General features: G+C 41.0%; 1 protein-coding gene across 2 annotated transcripts; it reads right to left on the bottom strand.

Annotated features, from left to right (window-relative positions):
* Window positions 1-304: 304 nt before the first annotated feature.
* On the bottom strand, window positions 305-24,155 carry LOC117344064 (anti-sigma-I factor RsgI2-like). Of its 2 annotated transcripts, XM_033906721.1 has the most exons (4): window positions 23,966-24,155; window positions 17,117-17,253; window positions 10,381-10,492; window positions 305-917 (listed from the first exon to the last, which is right to left on the bottom strand). In XM_033906721.1, the coding sequence occupies exons 1-4, from the start codon at window positions 23,997-23,999 to the stop codon at window positions 571-573; spliced, it is 630 nt and encodes a 209-aa protein (XP_033762612.1). In that variant the 5' UTR covers window positions 24,000-24,155; the 3' UTR covers window positions 305-570. The 2 variants fall into 2 exon arrangements, with proteins under 2 accessions (XP_033762612.1, XP_033762605.1); XM_033906714.1 differs by lacking the exons at window positions 10,381-10,492; window positions 17,117-17,253; window positions 23,966-24,155 and adding an exon at window positions 4,263-5,072.
* Between the last annotated feature and the right edge of the window lie 1,702 nt (window positions 24,156-25,857).

Below are 25,857 nucleotides of genomic sequence, written 5' to 3'. Positions count from 1 at the left end.
TAATTAACTTGTCTGTTACTGAACCTCAATCGACAGTTACAGGTAATTAACTTGTCTGTTACTGAACCTCAATCGACAGTTACAGGTAATTAACTTGTCTGTTACTGAACCTCAATCTACGACTACAGGTAATTATATTAACTTATTTGTTACTGAACCTCAATCAACAGCTACAGGTAATTAACTTGTTTGTTAATGAACCTCAATCTACTACTACAGGTAATTAACTTGTTTGTTACTGAACCTCAATCGACAGCTACAGGTAATTAACTTGTCTGTTACTGAACCTCAATCGACAGCTACAGGTAATTAACTTCTTTATTACAGACTCTTACTCGGCAGCTACATGTAATTAATTGAAGACGCTTCACAATTGACGTGAGCGACATCTGAAACAATATCAAATAGCAATAGTATGGAATTCAAATAGTGTTCTACAAAAATTAGGTATATTCATATCTTAATCAGTTGAAAACCCATTACCAATTAGGTCCTGCCTAGTGAAGAGACAGTGAAACTGGATGAATCAGGGACTCATAAGACCTTTATGGATTCACTAACAATATTTGGTCAACCTTTCTTGACATCATCAGATTTGGTGCTACATCTGCTATTTGTTCGCTCCTCAATCGTACACAGCTTGTTATTTACTTGTTTTACTTCAGTATGTTCTTCCTTCTTTTCGTTTCTTCTGTAATTTTCAATAGCCTGTGCTTCAGTCTCATCATCTATTTTGTCATTATTTTTGGAGAAATCACTACTTTTTTCAATCACTATTTGAATATAGGTCTCATTTTGATTTTTCAATGAAGACTTTACTGGTTTGGCCATCGGAGGGAAGCGGTAAGTACTGGAACTGTTACTGTCTACAGAACTATTCATCATTTTCACTTCATCAGGCCTGAAATGCACTTGTTCTGAAAAAAAAGATAAACTCATAGCCAAAATTCATCATCAACAGTAGGTGTGTAATTCAATCATTGGCAGTTTCCATAATATATATATATAGTTATGCACAATTAATATTGTGAGCATATAGAACTTGATGCTAGGATACAATGTTGAAAATACATTTGGATAAACTGTGAAAGTATCCTTAACATCTTTTTATATGATACAAATGTACTATATATATATATATATATGGTATGAATATGAGCTGTAAAGGAATTCCTGGGATAGTTTAGTTGTATATGATATTATACGCGGTGTGAATACGAGCTGTAAAGGAATTCCTGAGATAGTTTAGTTGTATATGATATTATATGCGGTGTGAATATGAGTTGTAAAGGAATTCCTGAGATAGTTTAGTTGTATATGATACTATACGCGGTGTGAATATGAGCTGTAAAGGAATTCCTGGGATAGTTTAGTTGTATATGATATTATACGCGGTGTGAATATGAGTTGTAAAGGAATTCCTGGGATAGTTTTGTTGTATATGATATTATACGCGGTGTGAATATGAACTGTGAAGGAATTCCTTGGATAGTATAGTTGTATATGTTATTATACGCGGTGTGAATATGAACTGTGAAGGAATTCCTGGGATAGTTTAGTTGTATATGATATTATACGCAGTGTGAATATGAGCTGTAAAGGAATTCCTGAGATAGTTTAGTTGTATATGATATTATACGCGGTGTGAATATGAGCTGTAAAGGAATTCCTGAGATAGTTTAGTTGTATATGATATTATACGCGGTGTGAATATGAGCTGTAAAGGAATTCCTGGGATAGTTTAGTTGTATATGATATTATACGCGGTGTGAATATGAGCTGTGAAGGAATTCCTGGCATATTTGTGTATGATATTATTTAACTGCTAAGGAATCCTGGAGATATTTATACATGATATGGTGTTATATTAGCTATGAAGGAATTCCTGAGGTATTTATATATGTTACTATACAATGTGTGAATATGGACTGTAAAGGAATTCCTGGGATATTTGTAGATGTTACTATATATACACAGTGTGAATATGAACTGTGAAAAATCGAAGGAATTACTGAGATATTTGTACACTGTATATGATATACTATACACAGTATGAATATGAACTGTGAAGGAATTACTGGGATAGTTTATAATTAGTTGTATATGTTACTATACACGGTATGAATATGAACTGTGAAGGAATTACTGGGATAGTTTATAATTAGTTGTATATGTTACTATACACGGTATGAATATGAACTGTGAAGGAATTACTGAGATATTTGTATACTGTATATGATATACTATACACGGTATGGATATGAACTGTGAAGGAATTACTGGGATAGTTTATAATTAGTTGTATATGTTACTATACACAGTATGAATATAAACTGTGAAGGAATTACTAAGATATTTGTATACTGTATATGATATACTATACACGGTATGGATATGAACTGTAAAGGAATTCCTGAGATAGTTTAGTTGTATATGATATTATTATACGCGGTGTGAATATGAGCTGTAAAGGAATTCCTGGGATAGTTTAGTTGTATATAATATTATACGCGGTGTGAATATGAGCTGTAAAGGAATTCCTGGGATAGTTTAGTTGTATATGATATTATACGCGGTGTGAATATGAGCTGTGAAGGAATTCCTGGGATAGTTTAGTTGTATATGATATTATACGCGGTGTGAATATGAGCTGTAAAGGAATTCCTGATATAGTTTAGTTGTATATGATATTATACGCGGTGTGAATATGAGCTGTAAAGGAATTCCTGGGATAGTTTAGTTGTATATGATATTATACTCGGTATGAATATGAGCTGTAAAGGAATCCCCGATATAGTTTAGTTGTATATGATATTATACGCGGTGTGAATATGAACTGTAAAGGAATCCCTGAGATAGTTCAGTTGTATATGATATTATACGCGGTGTGAATATGAGCTGTGAAGGAATTCCTGAGATAGTTTAGTTGTATTTGATATTATACGCGGTGTGAATATGAGCTGTAAAGGAATTCCTGAGATAGTTTAGTTGTATATGATATTATACGCGGTGTGAATATGAGCTGTAAAGGAATCCCTGAGATAGTTTAGTTGTATATGATATTATACGCAGTGTGAATATGAGCTGTGAAGGAATTCCTGAGATAGTTTAGTTGTATATGATATTATACGCAGTGTGAATATGAGCTGTAAAGGAATTCCTTGGATAGTATAGTTGTATATGTTACTTAACACTGTGTGAATATGAACTGTGAAGGAATTACTGACATAAATATTTGTACACAGGTTTTTGTTATGGATAGACTTTAATTATCCTACCTTTACTGGGGGTGTATTTCTCACAAGACCATTTAGATTTTATGGCATTTTACTGTTACAGTAGCTGTCAACTCATTTTTGTTATTACAACACCATCAAGAAAATTAGTGCAGAATATAAAGAAAATGTATATTAATTCTTAGACACATGAAGAAAAAAAAGCTTTAGAAGGACAAATGTGTTCCAATGACACCAACCATGTAAAATATCAAACCCAGGTAATAAGAACTAGGGTGAGGTGGAAACACCCAGACATATATAACAAGTATCAGAAATGTATAATTTCATATCGCTTGAGAAATTAAAAACATATCCAAATGCAATCAGAATGTTGACTATAAATTGACTAAAGTGTATATAACTTTCATCTTCCTCAATAATGGGAGGTTCTTGAATATTGAATCAACAGACATGTTCATATAAACACCATATATCAAGGTGAAGAGGGATGGTACTATCTAGAAATGTAAAATGTACAATAAGCGAGAATTCATCTTGCTTTTCATTCATTAGTGGTAATCAAGCAAGTTATGTATACATTGTTAACACAGGTTAAAATAAGAATATGGGGTTATATCTAATCAGAATGGTTATCTAAAATCAATTTATATATAAGTATAAGTGAAATTGATGGACACTGGCACCACTTGATAGTTATAGAGTGACACAATGCAACTGCAATTTAATAGTCCTTCGAATGGCAGTAAGATATTTCTGATAATTATTTGTTGACATCAACCTTACACTGCTAACAATTGAATAATAAGAAATTTGGTTAAGTGCAGAAACATAGAATTGAAGTGTCATATTCCTTATCAGTTACTGCAAATGTCAAAAATTGCTTTAAAGATTTTTGTACTCAATCAGATTTCAGCACTTATCTTCAGAAAAAGATCACGCTACTGAACATGACACTATAAACTTACTATGAGAGGTCGATGTAGGAGTTAATTAACACTACTGAACATGACACCATAAACTTACTATGAGAGGTCGGTGTAGGAGTTAAGGCTACTGAACATGACACCATAAACTTACTATGAGAGGTCGGTGTAGGAGTTAAGGCTACTGAACATGACACCATAAACTTACTATGAGAGGTCGGTGTAGGAGTTAAGGCTACTGAACATGACACCATAAACTTACTATGAGAGGTCGGTGTAGGAGTTAACACTACTGAACATGACACTATAAACTTACTATGAGAGGTCGGTGTAGGAGTTAACACTACTGAACATGACACCATAAACTTACTATGAGAGGTCGGTGTAGGAGTTAACACTACTGAACATGACACCATAAACTTACTATGAGAGGTCGGTGTAGGAGTTAAGGCTACTGAACATGACACCATAAACTTACTATGAGAGGTCGGTGTAGGAGTTAAGGCTACTGAACATGACACCATAAACTTACTATGAGAGGTCGGTGTAGGAGTTAACACTACTGAACATGACACCATAAACTTACTATGAGAGGTCGGTGTAGGAGTTAAGGCTACTGAACATGACACTATAAACTTACTATGAGAGGTCAGTGTAGGAGTTAACACTACTGAACATGACACCATAAACTTACTATGAGAGGTCGGTGTAGGAGTTAAGGCTACTGAACATGACACTATAAACTTACTATGAGAGGTCAGTGTAGGAGTTAACACTACTGAACATGACACTATAAACTTACTATGAGAGGTCGGTGTAGGAGTTAAGGCTACTGAACATGACACTATAAACTTACTATGAGAGGTCGGTGTAGGAGTTAACACTACTGAACATGACACCATAAACTTACTATGAGAGGCCGGTGTAGGAGTTAAGGCTATATACATGTATACTGAACATGACACCATAAACTTACTATGAGAGGTCGGTGTAGGAGTTAAGGCTACTGAACATGACACTATAAACTTACTATGAGAGGTCAGTGTAGGAGTTAAGGCTACTGAACATGACACCATAAACTTACTATGAGAGGTCGGTGTAGGAGTTAAGGCTACTGAACATGACACCATAACTTACTATGAGAGGTCGGTGTAGGAGTTAAGGCTACTGAACATGACACCATAAACTTACTATGAGAGGTCGGTGTAGGAGTTAAGGCTACTGAACATGACACCATAAACTTACTATGAGAGGTTGGTGTAGGAGTTAAGGCTACTGAACATGACACTATAAACTTACTATGAGAGGTCGGTGTAGGAGTTAACACTACTGAACATGACACCATAAACTTACTATGAGAGGTCGGTGTAGGAGTTAAGGCTACTGAACATGACACCATAAACTTACTATGAGAGGTCGGTGTAGGAGTTAAGGCTACTGAACATGACACCATAAACTTACTATGAGAGGTCGGTGTAGGAGTTAACACTACTGAACATGACACCATAAACTTACTATGAGAGGTCGGTGTAGGAGTTAATTAACGCTACTGAACATGACACCATAAACTTACTATGAGAGGTCGGTGTAGGAGTTAATTAACGCTACTGAACATGACACTATAAACTTACTATGAGAGGTCGGTGTAGGAGTTAAGGCTACTGAACATGACACCATAAACTTACTATGAGAGGTTGGTGTAGGAGTTAAGGCTACTGAACATGACACCATAAACTTACTATGAGAGGTCGGTGTAGGAGTTAACACTACTGAACATGACACCATAAACTTACTATGAGAGGTCGGTGTAGGAGTTAATTAACGCTACTGAACATGACACCATAAACTTACTATGAGAGGTCGGTGTAGGAGTTAAGGCTACTGAACATGACACCATAAACTTACTATGAGAGGTCGGTGTAGGAGTTAACGCTACTGAACATGACACCATAAACTTACTATGAGAGGTCGGTGTAGGAGTTAAGGCTACTGAACATGACACCATAAACTTACTATGAGAGGTCGGTGTAGGAGTTAAGGCTATATATACTGAACATGACACCATAAACTTACTATGAGAGGTCGGTGTAGGAGTTAAGGCTACTGAACATGACACTATAAACTTACTATGAGAGGTCGGTGTAGGAGTTAAGGCTACTGAACATGACACCATAAACTTACTATGAGAGGTCGGTGTAGGAGTTAAAGGCTACTGAACATGACACCATAAACTTACTATGAGAGGTTGGTGTAGGAGTTAAGGCTACTGAACATGACACCATAAACTTACTATGAGAGGTCGGTGTAGGAGTTAACGCTACTGAACATGACACCATAAACTTACTATGAGAGGTCGGTGTAGGAGTTAACACTACTGAACATGACACCATAAACTTACTATGAGAGGTCGGTGTAGGAGTTAAGGCTACTGAACATGACACCATAAACTTACTATGAGAGGTCGGTGTAGGAGTTAAGGCTACTGAACATGACACTATAAACTTACTATGAGAGGTCGGTGTAGGAGTTAAGGCTACTGAACATGACACTATAAACTTACTATGAGAGGTCGGTGTAGGAGTTAAGGCTACTGAACATGACACCATAAACTTACTATGAGAGGTCGGTGTAGGAGTTAAGGCTACTGAACATGACACCATAAACTTACTATGAGAGGTCGGTGTAGGAGTTAAGGCTATATATACTGAACATGACACCATAAACTTACTATGAGAGGTCGGTGTAGGAGTTAACACTACTGAACATGACACCATAAACTTACTATGAGAGGTCGGTGTAGGAGTTAAGGCTACTGAACATGACACCATAAACTTACTATGAGAGGTCGGTGTAGGAGTTAATTAACGCTACTGAACATGACACCATAAACTTACTATGAGAGGTCGGTGTAGGAGTTAAGGCTACTGAACATGACACCATAAACTTACTATGAGAGGTCGGTGTAGGAGTTAAGGCTACTGAACATGACACCATAAACTTACTATGAGAGGTCGGTGTAGGAGTTAACACTACTGAACATGACACCATAAACTTACTATGAGAGGTCGGTGTAGGAGTTAATTAACGCTACTGAACATGACACCATAAACTTACTATGAGAGGTCAGTGTAGGAGTTAAGGCTACTGAACATGACACTATAAACTTACTATGAGAGGTCGGTGTAGGAGTTAACGCTACTGAACATGACACCATAAACTTACTATGAGAGGTCAGTGTAGGAGTTAAGGCTACTGAACATGACACCATAAACTTACTATGAGAGGTCGGTGTAGGAGTTAAGGCTATATATACTGAACATGACACCATAAACTTACTATGAGAGGTCGGTGTAGGAGTTAAGGCTACTGAACATGACACTATAAACTTACTATGAGAGGCCGGTGTAGGAGTTAAGGCTACTGAACATGACACCATAAACTTACTATGAGAGGTCGGTGTAGGAGTAAAGGCTACTGAACATGACACCATAAACTTACTATGAGAGGTTGGTGTAGGAGTTAAGGCTACTGAACATGACACCATAAACTTACTATGAGAGGTCAGTGTAGGAGTTAACACTACTGAACATGACACCATAAACTTACTATGAGAGGTCGGTGTAGGAGTTAACACTACTGAACATGACACTATCAACTTACTATGAGAGGTTGGTGTAGGAGTTAAGGCTATATATACTGAACATGACACCATAAACTTACTATGAGAGGTCGGTGTAGGAGTTAAGGCTACTGAACATGACACTATAAACTTACTATGAGAGGTCTGTGTAGGAGTTAAGGCTACTGAACATGACAATATAAACTTACTATGAGAGGTCGGTGTAGGAGTTAAGGCTACTGAACATGACACCATAAACTTACTATGAGAGGTCGGTGTAGGAGTTAAGGCTACTGAACATGACACCATAAACTTACTATGAGAGGTCGGTGTAGGAGTTAAGGCTATATATACTGAACATGACACCATAAACTTACTATGAGAGGTCGGTGTAGGAGTTAACACTACTGAACATGACACTATAAACTTACTATGAGAGGTCGGTGTAGGAGTTAAGGCTATATATACTGAACATGACACCATAAACTTACTATGAGAGGTCGGCGTAGGAGTTAATTAACGCTACTTAACATGACACTATCAACTTACTATGACAGGTCGGTGTAGGAGTTAAGGCTACTGAACATGACACCATAAACTTACTATGAGAGGTCGGTGTAGGAGTTAAGGCTACTGAACATGACACCATAAACTTACTATGAGAGGTCGGTGTAGGAGTTAAGGCTACTGAACATGACACCATAAACTTACTATGAGAGGTCGGTGTAGGAGTTAAGGCTATATATACTGAACATGACACCATAAACTTACTATGAGAGGTCGGTGTAGGAGTTAAGGCTACTGAACATGACACCATAAACTTACTATGAGAGGTCGGTGTAGGAGTTAACGCTACTGAACATGACACCATAAACTTACTATGAGAGGCTGGTGTATGAGTTAAGGCTACTGAACATGACACCATAAACTTACTATGAGAGGTCGGTGTAGGAGTTAAGGCTATATATACTGAACATGACACCATAAACTTACTATGAGAGGTCGGTGTAGGAGTTAACACTACTGAACATGACACTATAAACTTACTATGAGAGGTTGGTGTAGGAGTTAAGGCTATATATACTGAACATGACACCATAAACTTACTATGAGAGGTCGGCGTAGGAGTTAATTAACGCTACTTAACATGACACTATCAACTTACTATGAGAGGTCGGTGTAGGAGTTAAGGCTACTGAACATGACACCATAAACTTACTATGAGAGGTCGGTGTAGGAGTTAAGGCTACTGAACATGACACCATAAACTTACTATGAGAGGTCGGTGTAGGAGTTAAGGCTATATATACTGAACATGACACCATAAACTTACTATGAGAGGTCGGTGTAGGAGTTAAGGCTACTGAACATGACACCATAAACTTACTATGAGAGGTCGGTGTAGGAGTTAACACTACTGAACATGACACCATAAACTTACTATGAGAGGCCGGTGTAGGAGTTAAGGCTACTGAACATGACACCATAAACTTACTATGAGAGGTCGGTGTAGGAGTTAAGGCTACTGAACATGACACTATAAACTTACTATGAGAGGTCGGGTGTAGGAGTTAAGGCTACTGAACATGACACTATAAACTTACTATGAGAGGTATGGTGTAGGAGTTAAGGCTACTGAACATGACACCATAAACTTACTATGAGAGGTCGGTGTAGGAGTTAAGGCTACTGAACATGACACCATAAACTTACTATGAGAGGTCGGTGTAGGAGTAAGGCTACTGACATGACACCATAAACTTACTATGAGAGGTCGGTGTAGGAGTTAAGGCTACTGAACATGACACCTATAAACTTACTATGAGAGGTCGGATGTAGGAGTATTAACAGCTACTGAACATGACACCATAAACTTACTATGAGAGTCGGTGTAGGAGTTAATTAACGCTACTGAACATGACACTATAAACTTACTATGAGAGGTCGGTGTAGGAGTTAAGGCTACTGAACATGACACCATAAACTTACTATGAGAGGTCGGTGTAGGAGTTAAGGCTACTGAACATGACACCATAAACTTACTATGAGAGGTCGGTGTAAGAGTTAAGGCTACTGAACATGACACTATAAACTTACTATGAGAGGTCGGTGTAGGAGTTAAGGCTACTGAACATGACACTATAAACTTACTATGAGAGGTCAGTGTAGGAGTTAACACTACTGAACATGACACCATAAACTTACTATGAGAGGTCGGTGTAGGAGTTAATTAACACTACTGAACATGACACCATAAACTTACTATGAGAGGTCGGTGTAGGAGTTAATTAACGCTACTGCATGAACATGACACTATAAACTTACTATGAGAGGTCGGTGTAGGAGTTAAGGCTACTGAACATGACACCATAAACTTACTATGAGAGGTCGGTGTAGGAGTTAATTAACACTACTGAACATGACACTATAAACTTACTATGAGAGGTCGGTGTAGGAGTTAAGGCTACTGAACATGACACCATAAACTTACTATGAGAGGTCGGTGTAGGAGTTAAGGCTACTGAACATGACACCATAAACTTACTATGAGAGGCCGGTGTAGGAGTTAAGGCTACTGAACATGACACTATAAACTTACTATGAGAGGTCGGTGTAGGTGATCCTGCTCTGGAGGTTGCCTGAGAGGTACCACGGGATCTCATTCCCAATGATAAACGTTCCTTCTCTTCCATTATTTTACCAGACATCTCCTGCAATGAATACATGTTGTACTGTCACAATGTCTGTTGATATTTTAGTGAAATCAAAGACTGATCATGGTTGGTGAAGCAATTATCACAACTATTGACTGAATCCCTAGGACTGGATTCTAGGTCATCACTTAGCCAATTTGATCCCCTCCCTCAGCCCTCCCAGTGTATGGTAGATCCCATCTTTAATCCCTCTCCCTGTATGGTAGATCCCATCCCTCGGCCCTCTCCCTGTATGGTAGATCCCATCCTTTATCCCTCCAAGTGTATAGTAGATCCCATCCCTCAGCCCTCCCAGTGTATGGTAGATCCCATCCTTAATCCCTCCCAGTGTATGGTAGATCCCATTCTTAATCCCTCTCCCTGTATGGTAGATCCGGGATCCCATCCCTCAGGCCCTCCCAGTGTATGGTAGATCCTATCCCTCAGCCCTCTCAGTGTATGGTAGATCCCATCCCTCAGCCCTCTCCCTGTATGGTAGATCCCATCCCGCAGCCCTCTCCCTGTATGGTAGGTCCAATCCTTAAGCCCTCTCCCTGTATGGTAGATCCCATCCCACAGCCCTCTCAGTGTATGGTAGATCCCACCCCCCATCCCTCTCAGTGTATGGTAGATCCCATCCCTCAGCCCACTCCCTGTATGGTAGATCCCATCCTTAAGCCCTCCCAGTGTATGGTAGATCCCATCCTTAAGCCCTCCCAGTGTATGGTAGATCCCATCCTTAAGCCCTCCCAGTGTATGGTAGATCCCATTCTTAATCCCTCTCCCTGTATGGTAGATCCGGGATCCCATCCCTCAGGCCCTCCCAGTGTATGGTAGATCCTATCCCTCAGCCCTCTCAGTGTATGGTAGATCCCATCCTTCAGCCCTCTCCCTGTATGGTAGATCCCATCCCTCAGCCCACTCCCTGTATGGTAGATCCCATCCTTAAGCCCTCCCAGTGTATGGTAGATCCCATCCTTAAGCCCTCTCCCTGTATGGTAGATCCCATCACTCAGCCCTCTCCCTGTATGGTAGATCCCATCCTTAATCCCTCCCAGTGTATGGTAGATCCGATCCTTAAGCCCTCCCAGTGTATGGTAGATCCCATCCCTCAGCCCTCTCCCTGTATGGTAGATCCCATCCCGCAGCCCTCTCCCTGTATGGTAGGTCCAATTCTTAAGCCCTCTCCCTGTATGGTAGATCCCATCCCACAGCCCTCTCAGTGTATGGTAGATCCCACCCCCCATCCCTCTCAGTGTATGGTAGATCCCATCCCTCAGCCCACACCCTGTATGGTAGATCCCATCCTTAAGCCCTCCCAGTGTATGGTAGATCCCATCCTTAAGCCCTCTCCCTGTATGGTAGATCCCATCCCTCAGCCCTCTCCCTGTATGGTAGATCCCATCCTTAATCCCTCCCAGTGTATGGTAGATCCCATCCTTAAGCCCTCCCAGTGTATGGTAGATCCCATCCCGCAGCCCTCTCAGTGTATGGTAGATCCCACCCTTAAGCCCTCCCAATGTATGGTAGATCCCATCCCTCAGCCCTCTCCCTGTATGGTAGATCCCATCCCTCAGCCCTCCCAGTGTATGGGAGATCCCATCCCTCAGCCCTTTCAGTGTATGGTAGATCCCATCCCTCAGCCCTCTCCCTGTATGGTTGATCCCATCCCTCAGCCCTCTCAGTGTATGGTAGATCCCATCATTAATCCCTCTTAGTGCATGTGTAAGCTAGGGCCCATCTCTAGTCAATTCAGTGTAAACAAGACCTCATCCCTCAGACCTCTCAATGTAAGGTGGCCCCATCCTTAAGCCCTCTCAATGTAATTATAAGGTGGCCCCATCCTTAAGCCCTCTCAATGCATGTAAGGTAGCCCAATCCTTAAGCCCTCTCAATGTAACAAGGATGGATAGTATTGCAACAGCAATACAAAGTCCCCTGCCTGAACCAGGAGTGCAACTATTTATTTCCCATTTTTTAAACTAAGTGTTATACTGATCATGTATACGAAGTTTCGTTAAAATCGGAGTAGTACTTTAGGAGGAGTTGTCCGGACAAGTCTCAACCAATGAGAAGTCGGCGGCCATTTTGAAAATTGGTTTTTCTAAAAAAAAACGTGGGATGCACAACACATGTTACACTGATCATGTATACCAAGCTTTATTAAAATCGGAGTAGTGCTTTAGGAGGAGTTGTCCGGACAAGCCTCAACCAATGAGAAGCCGGCAGCCATTTTGAAAAATGAATTTAAAAAAAAAATGTGGGATGCACAACTACATGTTATACTGATCATGTATACCAAGTTTCATTAAAATCGGAGTAGTACTTTAGAAGGAGTTGTCCGGACAAGACTGAACCAATGAGAAGTCGGCGGCCATTTTGAAAATTGGTTTTTCGAAAAAAAAAATGTGGGATGCACAACTACATGTTATACTGATCATGTATACCAAGTTTCATCAAAATCGGAGTAGTACTTTAGAAGGAGTTGTCCGGACAAGTCTCAACCAATGAGAAGTCGGCGGCCATTTTGAAAATTGGTTTTTCGAAAAAAAAATGTGGGATGCACAACAACATGTTATACTGATCATGTATACCAAGTTTTATTAAAATCGGAGTAGTACTTTAGAAGGAGTTGTCCGGACAACTATTGCGTGACAGACAGACAGACGGACAGACGGACGGAGGGTAAACCTATAGTCCCCCCGTTTTTCAAACGGCAGGGGACTAATTATAAGGTGGCCCCATCCTTAAGCCCTCTCAATGTAATTATAAGGTGGTCCCCTCCTTAAGTCCTCTCAATGTAATTATAAGGTGGCCCCATCCTTAAGCCCTCTCAATGTAATTATAAGGTGGCCCCATCCTTAAGTCCTCTCAATGTAATTATAAGGTGGCCCCATCCTTAAGCCCTCTCAATGCAAGGTAGCCCAATCCTTAAGCCCTCTCAATGTAATTATAAGGTGGCCCAATCCTTAAGCCCTCTCAATGTAATTATAAGGTGGCCCCATCCTTAAGCCCTCTCAATGCATGTAAGGTGGCCCAATCCTTAAGCCCTCTCAATGTAAGGTAGCCCCATCCTTAAGCCCTCTCAATGTAATTATAAGGTGGCCCCATCCTTAAGCCCTCTCAATGTAATTATAAGGTGGCCCCATCCTTAAGCCCTCTCAATGCATGTAAGGTGGCCCAATCCTTAAGCCCTCTCAATGTAAGGTAGCCCCATCCTTAAGCCCTCTCAATGCATGTAAGGTGGCCCCATCCCTCAGCCCTCTCAATATAAGGTAGCCCAATCCTTAAGCCCTCTAAATATAAGGTAGCCCAATCCTTAAGTCCTCTCAGTGTATGGTAGACCCATCCTTAAGCCCTCTCAATATAAGGTAGCCCAATCCTTAAGCCCTCTCTGTGTATGTGTAAGTTGGCCACATCTCTAGTCTTTTCAGTGTAAAGAAGCTTGACATGATCTCTCTCAGCCCTCTCAGTGTATGTGTAAGCTAAGCCCCTTCCTTCAGTCTTCTCAATGTAAGCTATGACCCATCCCTCTGACAGCCCTCTCATTGTAAGATCCCATACTTCAACCCCCTCACGACAAGGGCCCATCTCTCAACCCACTCAGTATTAGGCACCATCCCTCAGTCCTCTCAGTGTAAGGCCCAATCCTCCCACTTTTCAACACTAAGTGTAGGACCCTCTCAATGTAAGGCCCCATCCTTCAACCCATCAGTTTTACGCCATACCTCAACCCCTCAGGAAAAGGTCCCATTCCTCAGTCCTATCAGTATAAGGCCCAATCCGTCAGCCTGTCCAGTGCAAGGCCAAATCCCTCAACCCCCTCAGGATCAGACGGAATCTCTCAGCCTGCCCAGTGCAAGGCCCAATCCCTCAACTCCCTCAGGATCAGACGAAATCTCTCAGCCTGCCCAGTGCAAGGCCCAATCCCTCAAGTCTCTCAGGATCAGACGAAATCTCTCAGCCTGCCCAGTGCAAGGCCCAATCCCTCAACTCCCTCAGGATCAGACAAAATCTCTCAGCCTGCCCAGTGCAAGGCCCATCCCTCAACCCCCTCAGGATCAGACGAAATCTCTCAGCCTGCCCAGTGCAAGGCCCAATCCCTCAAGTCTCTCAGGATCAGACGAAATCTTTCAGCCTGCCCAGTGCAAGGCCCAATCCCTCAACTCCCTCAGGATCAGACGAAATCTCTCAGCCTGCCCAGTGCAAGGCCCATCCCTCCACCCCCTCAGGATCAGACGAAATCTCTCAGCCTGCCCAGTGCAAGGCCCAATCCCTCAACTCCCTCAGGATCAGACGAAATCTCTCAGCCTGCCCAGTGCAAGGCCCATCCCTCAACCCCCTCAGGATCAGACGAAATCTCTCAGCCTGCCCAGTGCAAGGCCCAATCCCTCAAGTATCTCAGGATCAGACGAAATCTCTCAGCCTGCCCAGTGCAAGGCCCAATCCCTCAAGTATCTCAGGATCAGACGAAATCTCTCAGCCTGCCCAGTGCATGGCCCAATCCCTCAAGTCTCTCAGGATCAGACGAAATCTTTCAGCCTGCCAAGTGCAAGGCCCAATCCCTCAAGTCTCTCAGGATCAGACGAAATCTTTCAGCCTGCCCAGTGCAAGGCCCAATCCTTCAAGTCTCTCAGGATCAGACGAAATCTCTCTGCCTGCCCAGTGCAAGACCCGCCCCTCATGATCAGTGAAAGGCCTAATCCCTCAGTGCTCTAGTGTAGGCCCCATCCCCGGACAGCACTCACAGTGCAAGGGTCAATCCCTCAGCACTCACAGTTTAGGGCTCCATTCATCAGCCCCTTCATTGTGAGACCCATCCTGTACCCTCCTCAGGATAAGACCCCATCCTGCAGTCCTCTCAGTGTAGAGTCAAATCCCTCAATCCCCTCAGGATAAGGCCCCCTCCCTCAGTCCTTTCAGTGTAAGGCCCCCTCCCTCAGTCCTTTCAGTGTAAGTCCCGTCCCTCAGTCCTTTCAGTGTAAGGCCCCCTCCCTCAGTCCTTTCAGTGTAAGGCCCCCTCCCTCAGTCCTTTCAGTGTAAGACCCCCTCCCTCAGTCCTTTCAGTGTAAGGCCCCCTCCCTCAGTCCTTTCAGTGTAAGACCCCCTCCCTCATCCCTTTCAGTTAAGGCCCCCTCCCTCATCCCTTTCAGTGTAAGACCCCCTCCCTAAGTCCTTTCAGTGTAAGGCCCCCTCCTTCAGTCCTTTCAGTGTAAGACCCCCTCCCTCAGTCCTTTCAGTGTAAGGCCCCCTCCCTCAGTCCTTTCAGTTAAGGCCCCCTCCCTCAGTCCTTTCAGTGTAAGACCCCCTCCCTCAGTCCATTCATGGTAAGGCCCCCTCCCTCAGTCCTTTCAGTGTAAGGCCCCCTCCCTCAGTCCTTTCAGTGTAAGACCCCCTCCCTCAGTCCTTTCAGTGTAAGGCCCCCTCCCTCAGTCCTTTCAGTGGAAGGCCCCCTCCCTCAGTCCTTTCAGTGTAAGGCCCCCTCCCTCAGTCCTTTCAGTGTAAGACCCCCTCCCTCATCCCTTTCAGTTAAGGCCCCCTCCCTCATCACTTTCAGTGTAAGACCCCCTCCCTTAGTCCTTTCAGTGTAAGACCCCCTCCCTCATCCCTTTCAGTGTAAGACCCCCTCCCTCAGTCCTTTCAGTGTAAGACCCCCTCCCTCAGTCCTTTCAGTGTAAGGCCCCCTCCCTCAGTCCTTTCAGTGTAAGGCCCCCTCCCTCAGTCCTTTCAGTTAAGGCCCCCTCCCTCAGTCCTTTCAGTGTAAGGCCCCCTCCCTCAGTCCTTTCAGTGTAAGACCCCATCCCTCAGTCCTTTCAGTGTAAGACCCCCTCCCTCATCCCTTTCAGTGTAAGACCCCCTCCCTCATCCCTTTCAGTGTAAGCCCCATCCCTCAGTCTTTTCAGTGTAAGGCCCTATCCCTCAGCCCCAATCGCTGTTAGATGTCACCGTTCATCCCCCTCAGTGTAAGCCTTCATCCCTCAGCCCCCTCTGTGTCAGGCCCCTTCCATCAATTTCTTCAGTGTAAGGGTCAATCCCTCATCCCCTTAAATGCAAGGCCCCATCGATTACTCAGCTACACCCCATCCCTCAGCCTTTTCAGTATATGGCCCCATCCCTCTGCCCTCTCAATGTAAGGCCCCATCCCTCAGACCTCTCAGTGTAGGGCCCAATCCTTCAACCCTCTCAGGATAGCATTCCATCAACGATCTAAAAATCAATGTAACCAAAATACTGTGTTTTGCAGAAAAAGAATATATTTGTATTACATACTATATCAATTTTGTAATAATCCCAGAGGGCCATCACAGAAAATTTGATTCATAGCAAAGGGTGGAGTGATTGCTGGATAAATAATTATAAGCTCGGAAGACACTGATCTTTCAGTTCTGTTTGTCACCCTGTCAATATCAAGGATCATTTTGTTACCCTTATTAGCAACATGTCAAGGCCTGTCACATCCAGACCAGTGGAAATAATATATCTCTTCTAATGAGACAAGAAACCACAGGATAGTGGAGATTACAGTTTCCTTAGAAAACCACCTCTGGAAATGAGCTATGTTATAACGAGGAAACAATGAGGAACATACTAACACAACATAGGTTTGTAACAAATCATCAAGCAATATTGTTTTTACAATACCATTGCCTTGGAGTTGCGGATTAGCTGTTTTTCTTTGATTTTCATCTCTCGTTCTTTCTTTTTCTCCTTTTTAGTAGTTACATCTCCAATCAACACCCGGGGGTTCTTTTCAAGTCTTTCTTTATCATCAGGTGAGTCTACAATAAGAGGTTACAAAATACAGATAGATCCAGATATATATATATGTGATCAGATGAGGTCATGGGTCTCAATGGTCAACCGTGACCAGGGTCTGATATATATTGTGGGCCTTATTGGTCACCCAGGGTCTGATATATATTTTGGGCCTTAACGGTCACCCAGGGTCTGATATATATTTTGGGCCTTTGCAGTCACCCAGATTCTGCCATATATTTTGGACCTTAACGGTCACCCAGGGTCTGATATATATTTTGGGCCTTAAAGGTCACCCAGACTCTGATATATATATTGACATACATGATGATGTTGTCGGGACAATACCCACTAACATCATAGCATGTACAAAGAATTTGAAAGAAATATTAATATCATACTGTTGCATAATAAAATATTTCATAATCCAAATACCTGCTACAATGAAGTAACACAGATTGAGTCTGGTAAGGAGGACTATTGTTTATAGTCCTGAACCCCAATAAAGATCTACTATACTGAATCATGATGTACATGTGTACTATCACAGTAACACAGATTGAGTCTGGTATGGAGGACTATTGTTTAATGATCTACTATACTGAATCATGATGTACTATCACAGTAACACAGATTGAGTCTGGTAAGACGAATATTGTTTAATGATCTACTATACTGAATCATGATATACTATCACAGTAACACAGATTGAGTCTGGTAAGGACGACTATTGTTTAATGATCTACTATACTGAATCATGATGTACTATCACAGTAACACAGATTGAGTCTGGTAAGGACGACTATTGTTTAATGATCTACTATACTGAATCATAATGTCCTATCACAATAACACAGATTGAGTCTGGTAAGACGACTATTGTTTAATGATCTACTATACTGAATCATGATATACTATCACAGTAACACAGATTGAGTCTGGTAAGGACGACTATTGTTTAATGATCTACTATACTGAATCATGATATACTATCACAGTAACACAGATTGAGTCTGGTAAGGACGACTATTGTTTAATGATCGACTATACTGAATCATAATGTCCTATCACAATAACACAGATTGAGTCTGGTAAGACGACTATTGTTTAATGATCTACTATACTGAATCATGATATACTATCACAGTAACACAGATTGAGTCTGGTAAGGACGACTATTGTTTAATGATCTACTATACTGAATCATAATGTCCTATCACAATAACACAGATTGAGTCTGGTAAGACGACTATTGTTTAATGATCTACTATACTGAATCATAATGTCCTATCACAGTAACACAGATTGAGTCTGGTAAGGACGACTATTGTTTAATGATCTACTATACTGAATCATAATGTCCTATCACAGTAACAATGCTCCATAAATCTGGAAACTGATCAGTAGTTATATCAATGCCTTGTGACATCATTAACATCTACCAATATCTAGTGTTTCTCTATAAAACCCTCATGGCCACAAAACATGTCTGTTATACTTTCCGATAAGGTATTCTGAAAATAGTTTATAACAAAAATAAAAGTGATATTATTATTTACATGTATCTTAAAACGTTTTTCATCCAAATAATCTATTTTTCTATATTTTGGTACATCAATGTATTGCATTTTTGTACTCAAACAAGAGCTCTTAGAATGTTGCTTATAAATTTCTCCAATGTTGTCAATCTTTCCATGTCATAAAATAATATAATGAAATGGGCATCTAAACATCGTTCCAGTTTTTAACAATGGACTGCTGAAGTTTTGATGTACCAAATTTCTCCTGATTTTTTGTGAAGGAGTTCCTTGTGTATTAGTTTAGATTGTGTAGTGTGTACAGGTATGGTATAATATAGTGTGTACAGGTAGGGTATAATATAGTGTGTACAGGTAGGGTATAATATAGTGTATACAGGTAGGGTATAATATAGTGTGTACAGGTAGAGTATAATATAGTGTGTACAGGTAGGGTATAATATAGTGTGTACAGGTAGGGTATAATAAAGTGTGTACAGGTAGGGTATAATATAGTGTGTACAGGTAGAGTATAATATAGTGTGTACAGGTAGGGTATAATATAGTGTGTACAGGTAGGGTATATTATAGTACACGTACAGGTAGGGTATAATATAGCGTATACAGGTAGGGTATAACATAGTGTGTACAGGTAGGGTATAATATAGTGTGTACAGGTAGGGTATAATATAGTGTGTACAGGTAGGGTATAATATAGTGTGTACAGGTAGGGTATAATATATTGTGTACAAGTAGGGTATAATATAGTACACGTACAGGTAGGGTATAATAAAGTGTGTACAGGTAGGGTATAATATAGTGTGTACAGGTAGGGTATAATATAGTGTGTGTACAGGTAGGATATATAATATAGTGTGTACAGGTAGGGTATAATATAGTGTGTACAGGTAGGGTATAATATAGTGTGTACAGGTAGGGTATAATATAGTGTGTACAGGTAGGGTATAATATAGTGTGTACAGGTAGGGTATAATATAGTGTGTACAGGTAGGGTATGATATAGTGTGTACAGGTAGGGTATAATATAGTGTGTACAGGTAGGGTATAATATAGTGTGTACAGGTAGGGTATAATATAGTGTGTACAGGTAGGGTATAATATAGTGTGTACAGGTAGGGTATAATATAGTGTGTACAGGTAGAGTATAATATAGTGTGTACAGGTAGGGTATAATATAGTGTGTAAAGGTAGGGTATAATATAGTGTGTACAGGTAGGATATAATATAGTGTGTACAGGTAGAGTATAATATAGTGTGTACAGGTAGGGTATAATATAGTGTGAGTACAGGTAGGGTATAATATAGTGTGTACAGGTAGGGTATAAAATAGTGTGCACAGGTAGAGTATAATATAGTGTGTACAGGTAGGGTATAATATAGTGTGTACAGGTAGGGTATAATATAGTGTGTACAGGTAGAGTATAATATAGTGTGTACAGGTAGGGTATAATATAGTGTGTACAGGTAGGGTATAATATAGTGTGTACAGGTAGGGCATAATATAGTGTGTACAGGTAGGGTATAATATAATGTGTACAGGTAGGGTATAATATAGTGTGTACACTGGTAGGGTATAATATAGTGTGTACAGGTAGGGTATAATATAGTGTGTACAGGTAGGGTATAATATAGTGTGTACAGATAGGGTATAATATAGTGTTTACAGGTAGGGTATAACATAGTGTGTGTACAGGTAGGGTATAATATAGTGTGTACAGGTAGGATATATAATATAGTGTGTACAGGTAGGGTATAATATAGTGTGTACAGGTAGGATATATAATATAGTGTGTACAGGTAGGGTATAATATAGTGTGTACAGGTAGGATATATAATATAGTGTGTACAGGTAGGGTATAATGGGTATATATATATAGAGAGAGTCCTTATCTCAAGTTAAGGTCAAGTGAGCAATATGTAACATAACATTGTGGCTATCTTTGCTGAACGTTCAAAAATAATCCTTTGAATCACAATATCCTGATCAATAAAATGTATTGACACATTTCAATTACCTTGTCTCAATAAATCTTAAGGATCAGTAACCTATCAACAGAGACATATACACAGTTTAGGAGCCAGATTTGATCATACATTAACATTGGATACATGTAGGGCACCTACATTAAAATGTAATGCCTTAAAGTAAAAGTAATTTTATTCGTCTCATATCAACAAAACATCCAGCAAGATTAAATGTTAATGGTTCAATAATAAATCAACATCAACAGGGAACAAATTTACAATGACTTTAATACAGGCAGATTAACCTACTTCAATTTAGCTTTACAGGCGGTCATGAGTTTTACCCAGTCCAAGTCACCCTTACAGGTCATCAGGTGTTTTACCCAGTCCAAGTCAGACTTACAGGTCATCAGGAGTTTTACCCAGTCCAAGTCAGACTTACAGGTCATCAGGAGTTTTACCCAGTCCAAGTCACCCTTACAGGTCATCAGGAGTTTTACCCAGTCCAAGTCACCCTTACAGGTCATCAGGAGTTCTACCCAGTCCAAGTCACCCTTACAGGTCATCATGAGTTTTACCCAGTCTAAGTCACCCTTAAAGGCCATCATGAGTTTTACCCAGTCCAAGTCACTCTTAAAGGTCATCATGAGTTTTACCCAGTCCAAGTCAGACTTACAGGTCATCAGGAGTTTTACCCAGTCCAAGTCACCCTTAAAGGCCATCAGGAGTTTTACCCAGTCCAAGTCACCCTTAAAGGCCATCAGGAGTTTTACCCAGTCCAAGTCACCCTTAAAGGCCATCATGAGTTTTACCCAGTCCAAGTCAGACTTACAGGTCATCATGAGTTTTACCCAGTCCAAGTCACCCTTAAAGGTCATCAGGAGTTTTACCCAGTCCAAGTCACCCTTAAAGGTCATCATGAGTTTTACCCAGTCCAAGTCAGACTTACAGGTCATCATGAGTTTTACCCAGTCCAAGTCACCCTTAAAGGTCATCATGAGTTTTACCCAGTCCTAGTCACCCTTAAAGGCCATCATGAGTTTTACCCAGTCCAAGTCATCCTTAAAGGCCATCATGAGTTTTACCCAGTCCAAGTCACCCTTACAGGTCATCAGGAGTTTTACCCAGTCCTAGCCAGACTTACAGGTCATCATGAGTTTTACCCAGTCCAAGTCAGACTTACAGGTCATCATGAGTTTTACCCAGTCCAAGTCACCCTTACAGGTCATCAGGAGTTTTACCCAGTCCAAGTCACCCTTAAAAGCCATCAGGAGTTTTACCCAGTCCAAGTCACCCTTACAGGTCATCACGAGTTTTACCCAGTCCTAGTCAGACTTACAGGTCATCAGGAGTTTTACCCAGTCCAAGTCAAGACTTACAGGTCATCATGAGTTTTTCCCAGTCCAAGTCAGACTTACAGGTCATCAGGAGTTTTACCCAGTCCAAGTCACCCTTAAAGGCCATCAGGAGTTTTACCCAGTCCAAGTCACCCTTAAAGGCCATCATGAGTTTAACCAGTCCAAGTCACCCTTAAAGGTCATCATGAGTTTTACCCAGTCCTAGTCACCCTTAAAGGCCATCATGAGTTTTACCCAGTCCTAGTCACCCTTAAAGGCCATCATGAGTTTTACCCAGTCCTAGTCACCCTTAAAGGTCATCATGAGTTTTACCCAGTCCAAGTCACCCTTACAGGTCATCACGAGTTTTACCCAGTCCACGTCAGACTTACAGGTCATCACGAGTTTTACCCAGTCCTAGTCAGACTTACAGGTCATCATGAGTTTTACCCAGTCCACGTCAGACTTACAGGTCATCACGAGTTTTACCCAGTCTAAGTCACCCTTAAAGGTCATCAGGAGTTTTACCCAGTCCAAGTCACCCTTACAGGTCATAATGTGTTTTACCCAGTCTAAGTCACCCTTAAAGGTCATCATGAGTTTTACCCAGTCCACGTCAGACTTACAGGTCATCACGAGTTTTACCCAGTCTAAGTCACCCTTAAAGGTCATCAGGAGTTTTACCCAGTCCTACCCAGAATTACAGGTCATCAGGAGTTTTACCCAGTCTAAGTCACCCTTAAAGGCCATCAGGAGGTTTACCCAGTCCAAGTCAGACCCGTCTGGGAGCTCCAGCGATGCCCCATCGATATTACACATGGTCAACATTTACATGCGGCTAATTGTTTTTTTAAGTGTTATGTACATTGTTATTTCCACATTTAAGTCACCGGAGCGGAGGGCTGCTGCACAGGTGCACACCGCTCCGGCCCTCCTGCTAGCACTCCTGCAGGGCTCCGGCGCGTTTTGGTATAAAAGGGGTGAAAGCGAGAGCGGAGTTGGAGTTTTGCGTGCCTAGCTGTTACTTTGTTGGATGTTATTATGTGTTTTGATGAAAGCGAGAGTAGTGTTGCTAGTTACATATGCTCTGTACACTGCTGATGTTGCTGAATATACATAGACTGGAACTTTATATTTACAACTGTGTTGAATCGTGTTTCTCGACGACCCACACTACTTATATCGGGTATTGTGGCGGGTGTCTGACAATAACTCGAGGACACCTACCGAGGACTGCGGGACTTTGATTATAGTTCCCTGGCCATTTCGCTACAATGGATTTTAATGATAAACAATTTAGCTTACTGATCTCCTTAATGTTATTGAGCATATAGTTACAGAAGTATCTTTAATTCAGCTGACTAGATATCTCAGAATATGTATACATGTTACGTAGCCTGAGTTTCCTCTGGCCCTGGCCTACACCAGACATGGTGTCTAGGCTAGAGGAAACTCAAGCTAGTATGAATATAACTAAAAGAACTACATGTACATGATTTCGTCCTGGGTTTGCAGGGCATTGTCCTTCCCAATGGTATTCATTAATATAGCCGAGTATGGTGTCAGGGCCAGAGGAAACTCGCACTTCGTCGGCTGATACATACAAGGTATGTGAAAATTGCGTATATCGATCACTAACCATGCATGCGTCTGTTTATGTAATCAAACAACCGCCACACATTCAACACGTATAACAATGCCCTATTAAATACTAATAAAATACACAAACGCTAGTAAAGTATTACCAAACGACAGGGACGCCTTTGATCTGACCATGGTTGATAAAATACGTTCGATACAGCGTTACAGGTACAAACTCGACGTTTCAATAGAAGAAGTGGGCATATAGTGTGACAACAAACTCGTTACCAAAGACTGAAAGATGGTTGTCTTACCTGAAGGAAATATTTTCGAACTACCACAGCCCATGTTTACTGTCCTCCTGTACACATCCCACCTCAGTGGTCTGTGGTGTACTTTACTGCTACAAGAAGAGTAGCCATCTATATCGAGTAAAGGCCATAGCTCCGTTAGGTATGTGGCTACCTAATAGCCTTCGTCTGTGTAAACGTTGTGTTTTGTTTACTTTATATGGAGTTCCTCGGGTCAGTTCGTCGCGAGTGGTAAAAGATTAGAAACCTTCCGAACTTTCTTTAGCATCGCGACCAAAGAGAGATCACTCGTGGTAGCCCTAGGTTACATAATATATAAGACATATGTTATTCGTCAAATATTATATTCTAATTAGGTCTAGACTGTAAATATGCCTAAAATTAAATTCATAAAACACATATAAGTATAATCTAGAGTAAATAGTTATACGGCTTGTGTAATTTAAAGGGCACAGTAAATCGAAAGACAACCAGAACTCTTACAGAGGTGTGACACATATTTATATGGGGCGCCGTTTTACTATCCTAATTCATTTCTGGATATCCATAATTCGAATTTAGGATATCTTAAAATGTTTTGAATTTAGGATATCCATAATTCGAATTCTGGATATCCTTAATTCATTTTTGGATATCCATAATTCGAATTTTGGATATCCAATATTAATATTAGATTACTAGATATCCAAAATTATTTAATGATATCATAAATTCGAATTTTGGATATCCAAAAATGAATTATGGATATCCAAAATTCGAATTATGGATATCCAGTTTTGTTAATAAATAGTAAAACGGCGCCCCATACATTTACCAGTAATTTGTGAACTTTTAGAAATGATCTTATCCCAGAGAATGAATCTACTTCAGAGCAGATTACCTGAAAGACGAAGTTGTTTTTAATGACTTTTAAAAGGGAAGTCTTAGGAAAGCGAGTAACGTGCCTCTACCGGTGATCGCGATCGAACACGCTACTGTTTTTATTATTGAGCCATAAAAGGGGAACCCTCTAGCGTAACATACATTTTTACGATAGTAAAAGTCTGATTTGTCCTGAAGAAATAAATGTACAATATCTTATTCAGGTACGCAATGATCTGGAGAGAGCGTGGTTGAACAATCCCAACTGGAGCGTTCGACATTGGAGTGTGTTCCGCCAGAGTATCCGCACCAAAATGACTGCGAAGGTGGTTATACAAATCATATGATAGTATTGAACATGGAATTATAAAAATGTTGTCATATATGGATTGAATAGATTTGTTTAATTTTCATTGCGGCTATGAATACCAGTAGCTAGCTATAGCTATACATATCCCATGGCGCGCGGTAGCCCGCCTCGGAGGATATGTAGCAGGCCGGGCCATGCTCCACTTCTAAGGAAGGGGAGCCCACAGGCGCTTGCATAGGAAATGCGATTTTCAAAAAAAAAAAAAAAAAAATGATAAGACAGTGGTATGTGTAATCTGTTAAGCTCAAGGCCAGAAACTCCTCCACGAGCGAAACGGCACCCCATCTCACTTCAATCGACTAAAAAACACATTTATTCAAACTGACACGGTGCACACTATATACGACCGTCATCAGGAAACATTCATCTTTAACCTACCGTGTCACTCAATACGAATTGTTACATCCAAAACACAATAATCCGTGTAAACATCGCCGAATTCCTCGCTCAGAACGCCATTTTCCAAACGGCTTCTCGCTGAGGTTCTATGAGGTTACCTGCTAACAAATATAGTATATATACATGTGGAGACTTGACAAAACTATAGCCAGTTGTTAAAACAGGCACATCTTAAGACTGATCCTCATCTGATGCATATACATGTATATAGTTAAGGTGTTTGGAGGTCCATAAGGTGGTGGTGAGGTGGGGTTTTGGGCCCTAG

Source organism: Pecten maximus, chromosome 2 (genome assembly GCF_902652985.1).
Source record: "Pecten maximus chromosome 2, xPecMax1.1, whole genome shotgun sequence".
Classification (NCBI taxonomy): Eukaryota; Metazoa; Mollusca; class Bivalvia; order Pectinida; family Pectinidae; genus Pecten; species Pecten maximus.
This window is presented reverse-complemented; position numbering and strand designations above follow the sequence as displayed.

Bases quoted from the DNA above. Each gene is read 5' to 3' on its own strand.
- LOC117344064 (XM_033906714.1), bottom strand. From the start codon at position 5,064: ATGGTGTCATGTTCAGTAGTGTTAACTCCTACACCGACCTCTCATAGT. The intron at 918-4,262 runs GTAAGTTTATGG...CTTTTTTTTCAG, and splicing joins TCCTACACCGACCTCTCATA to AACAAGTGCATTTCAGGCCT.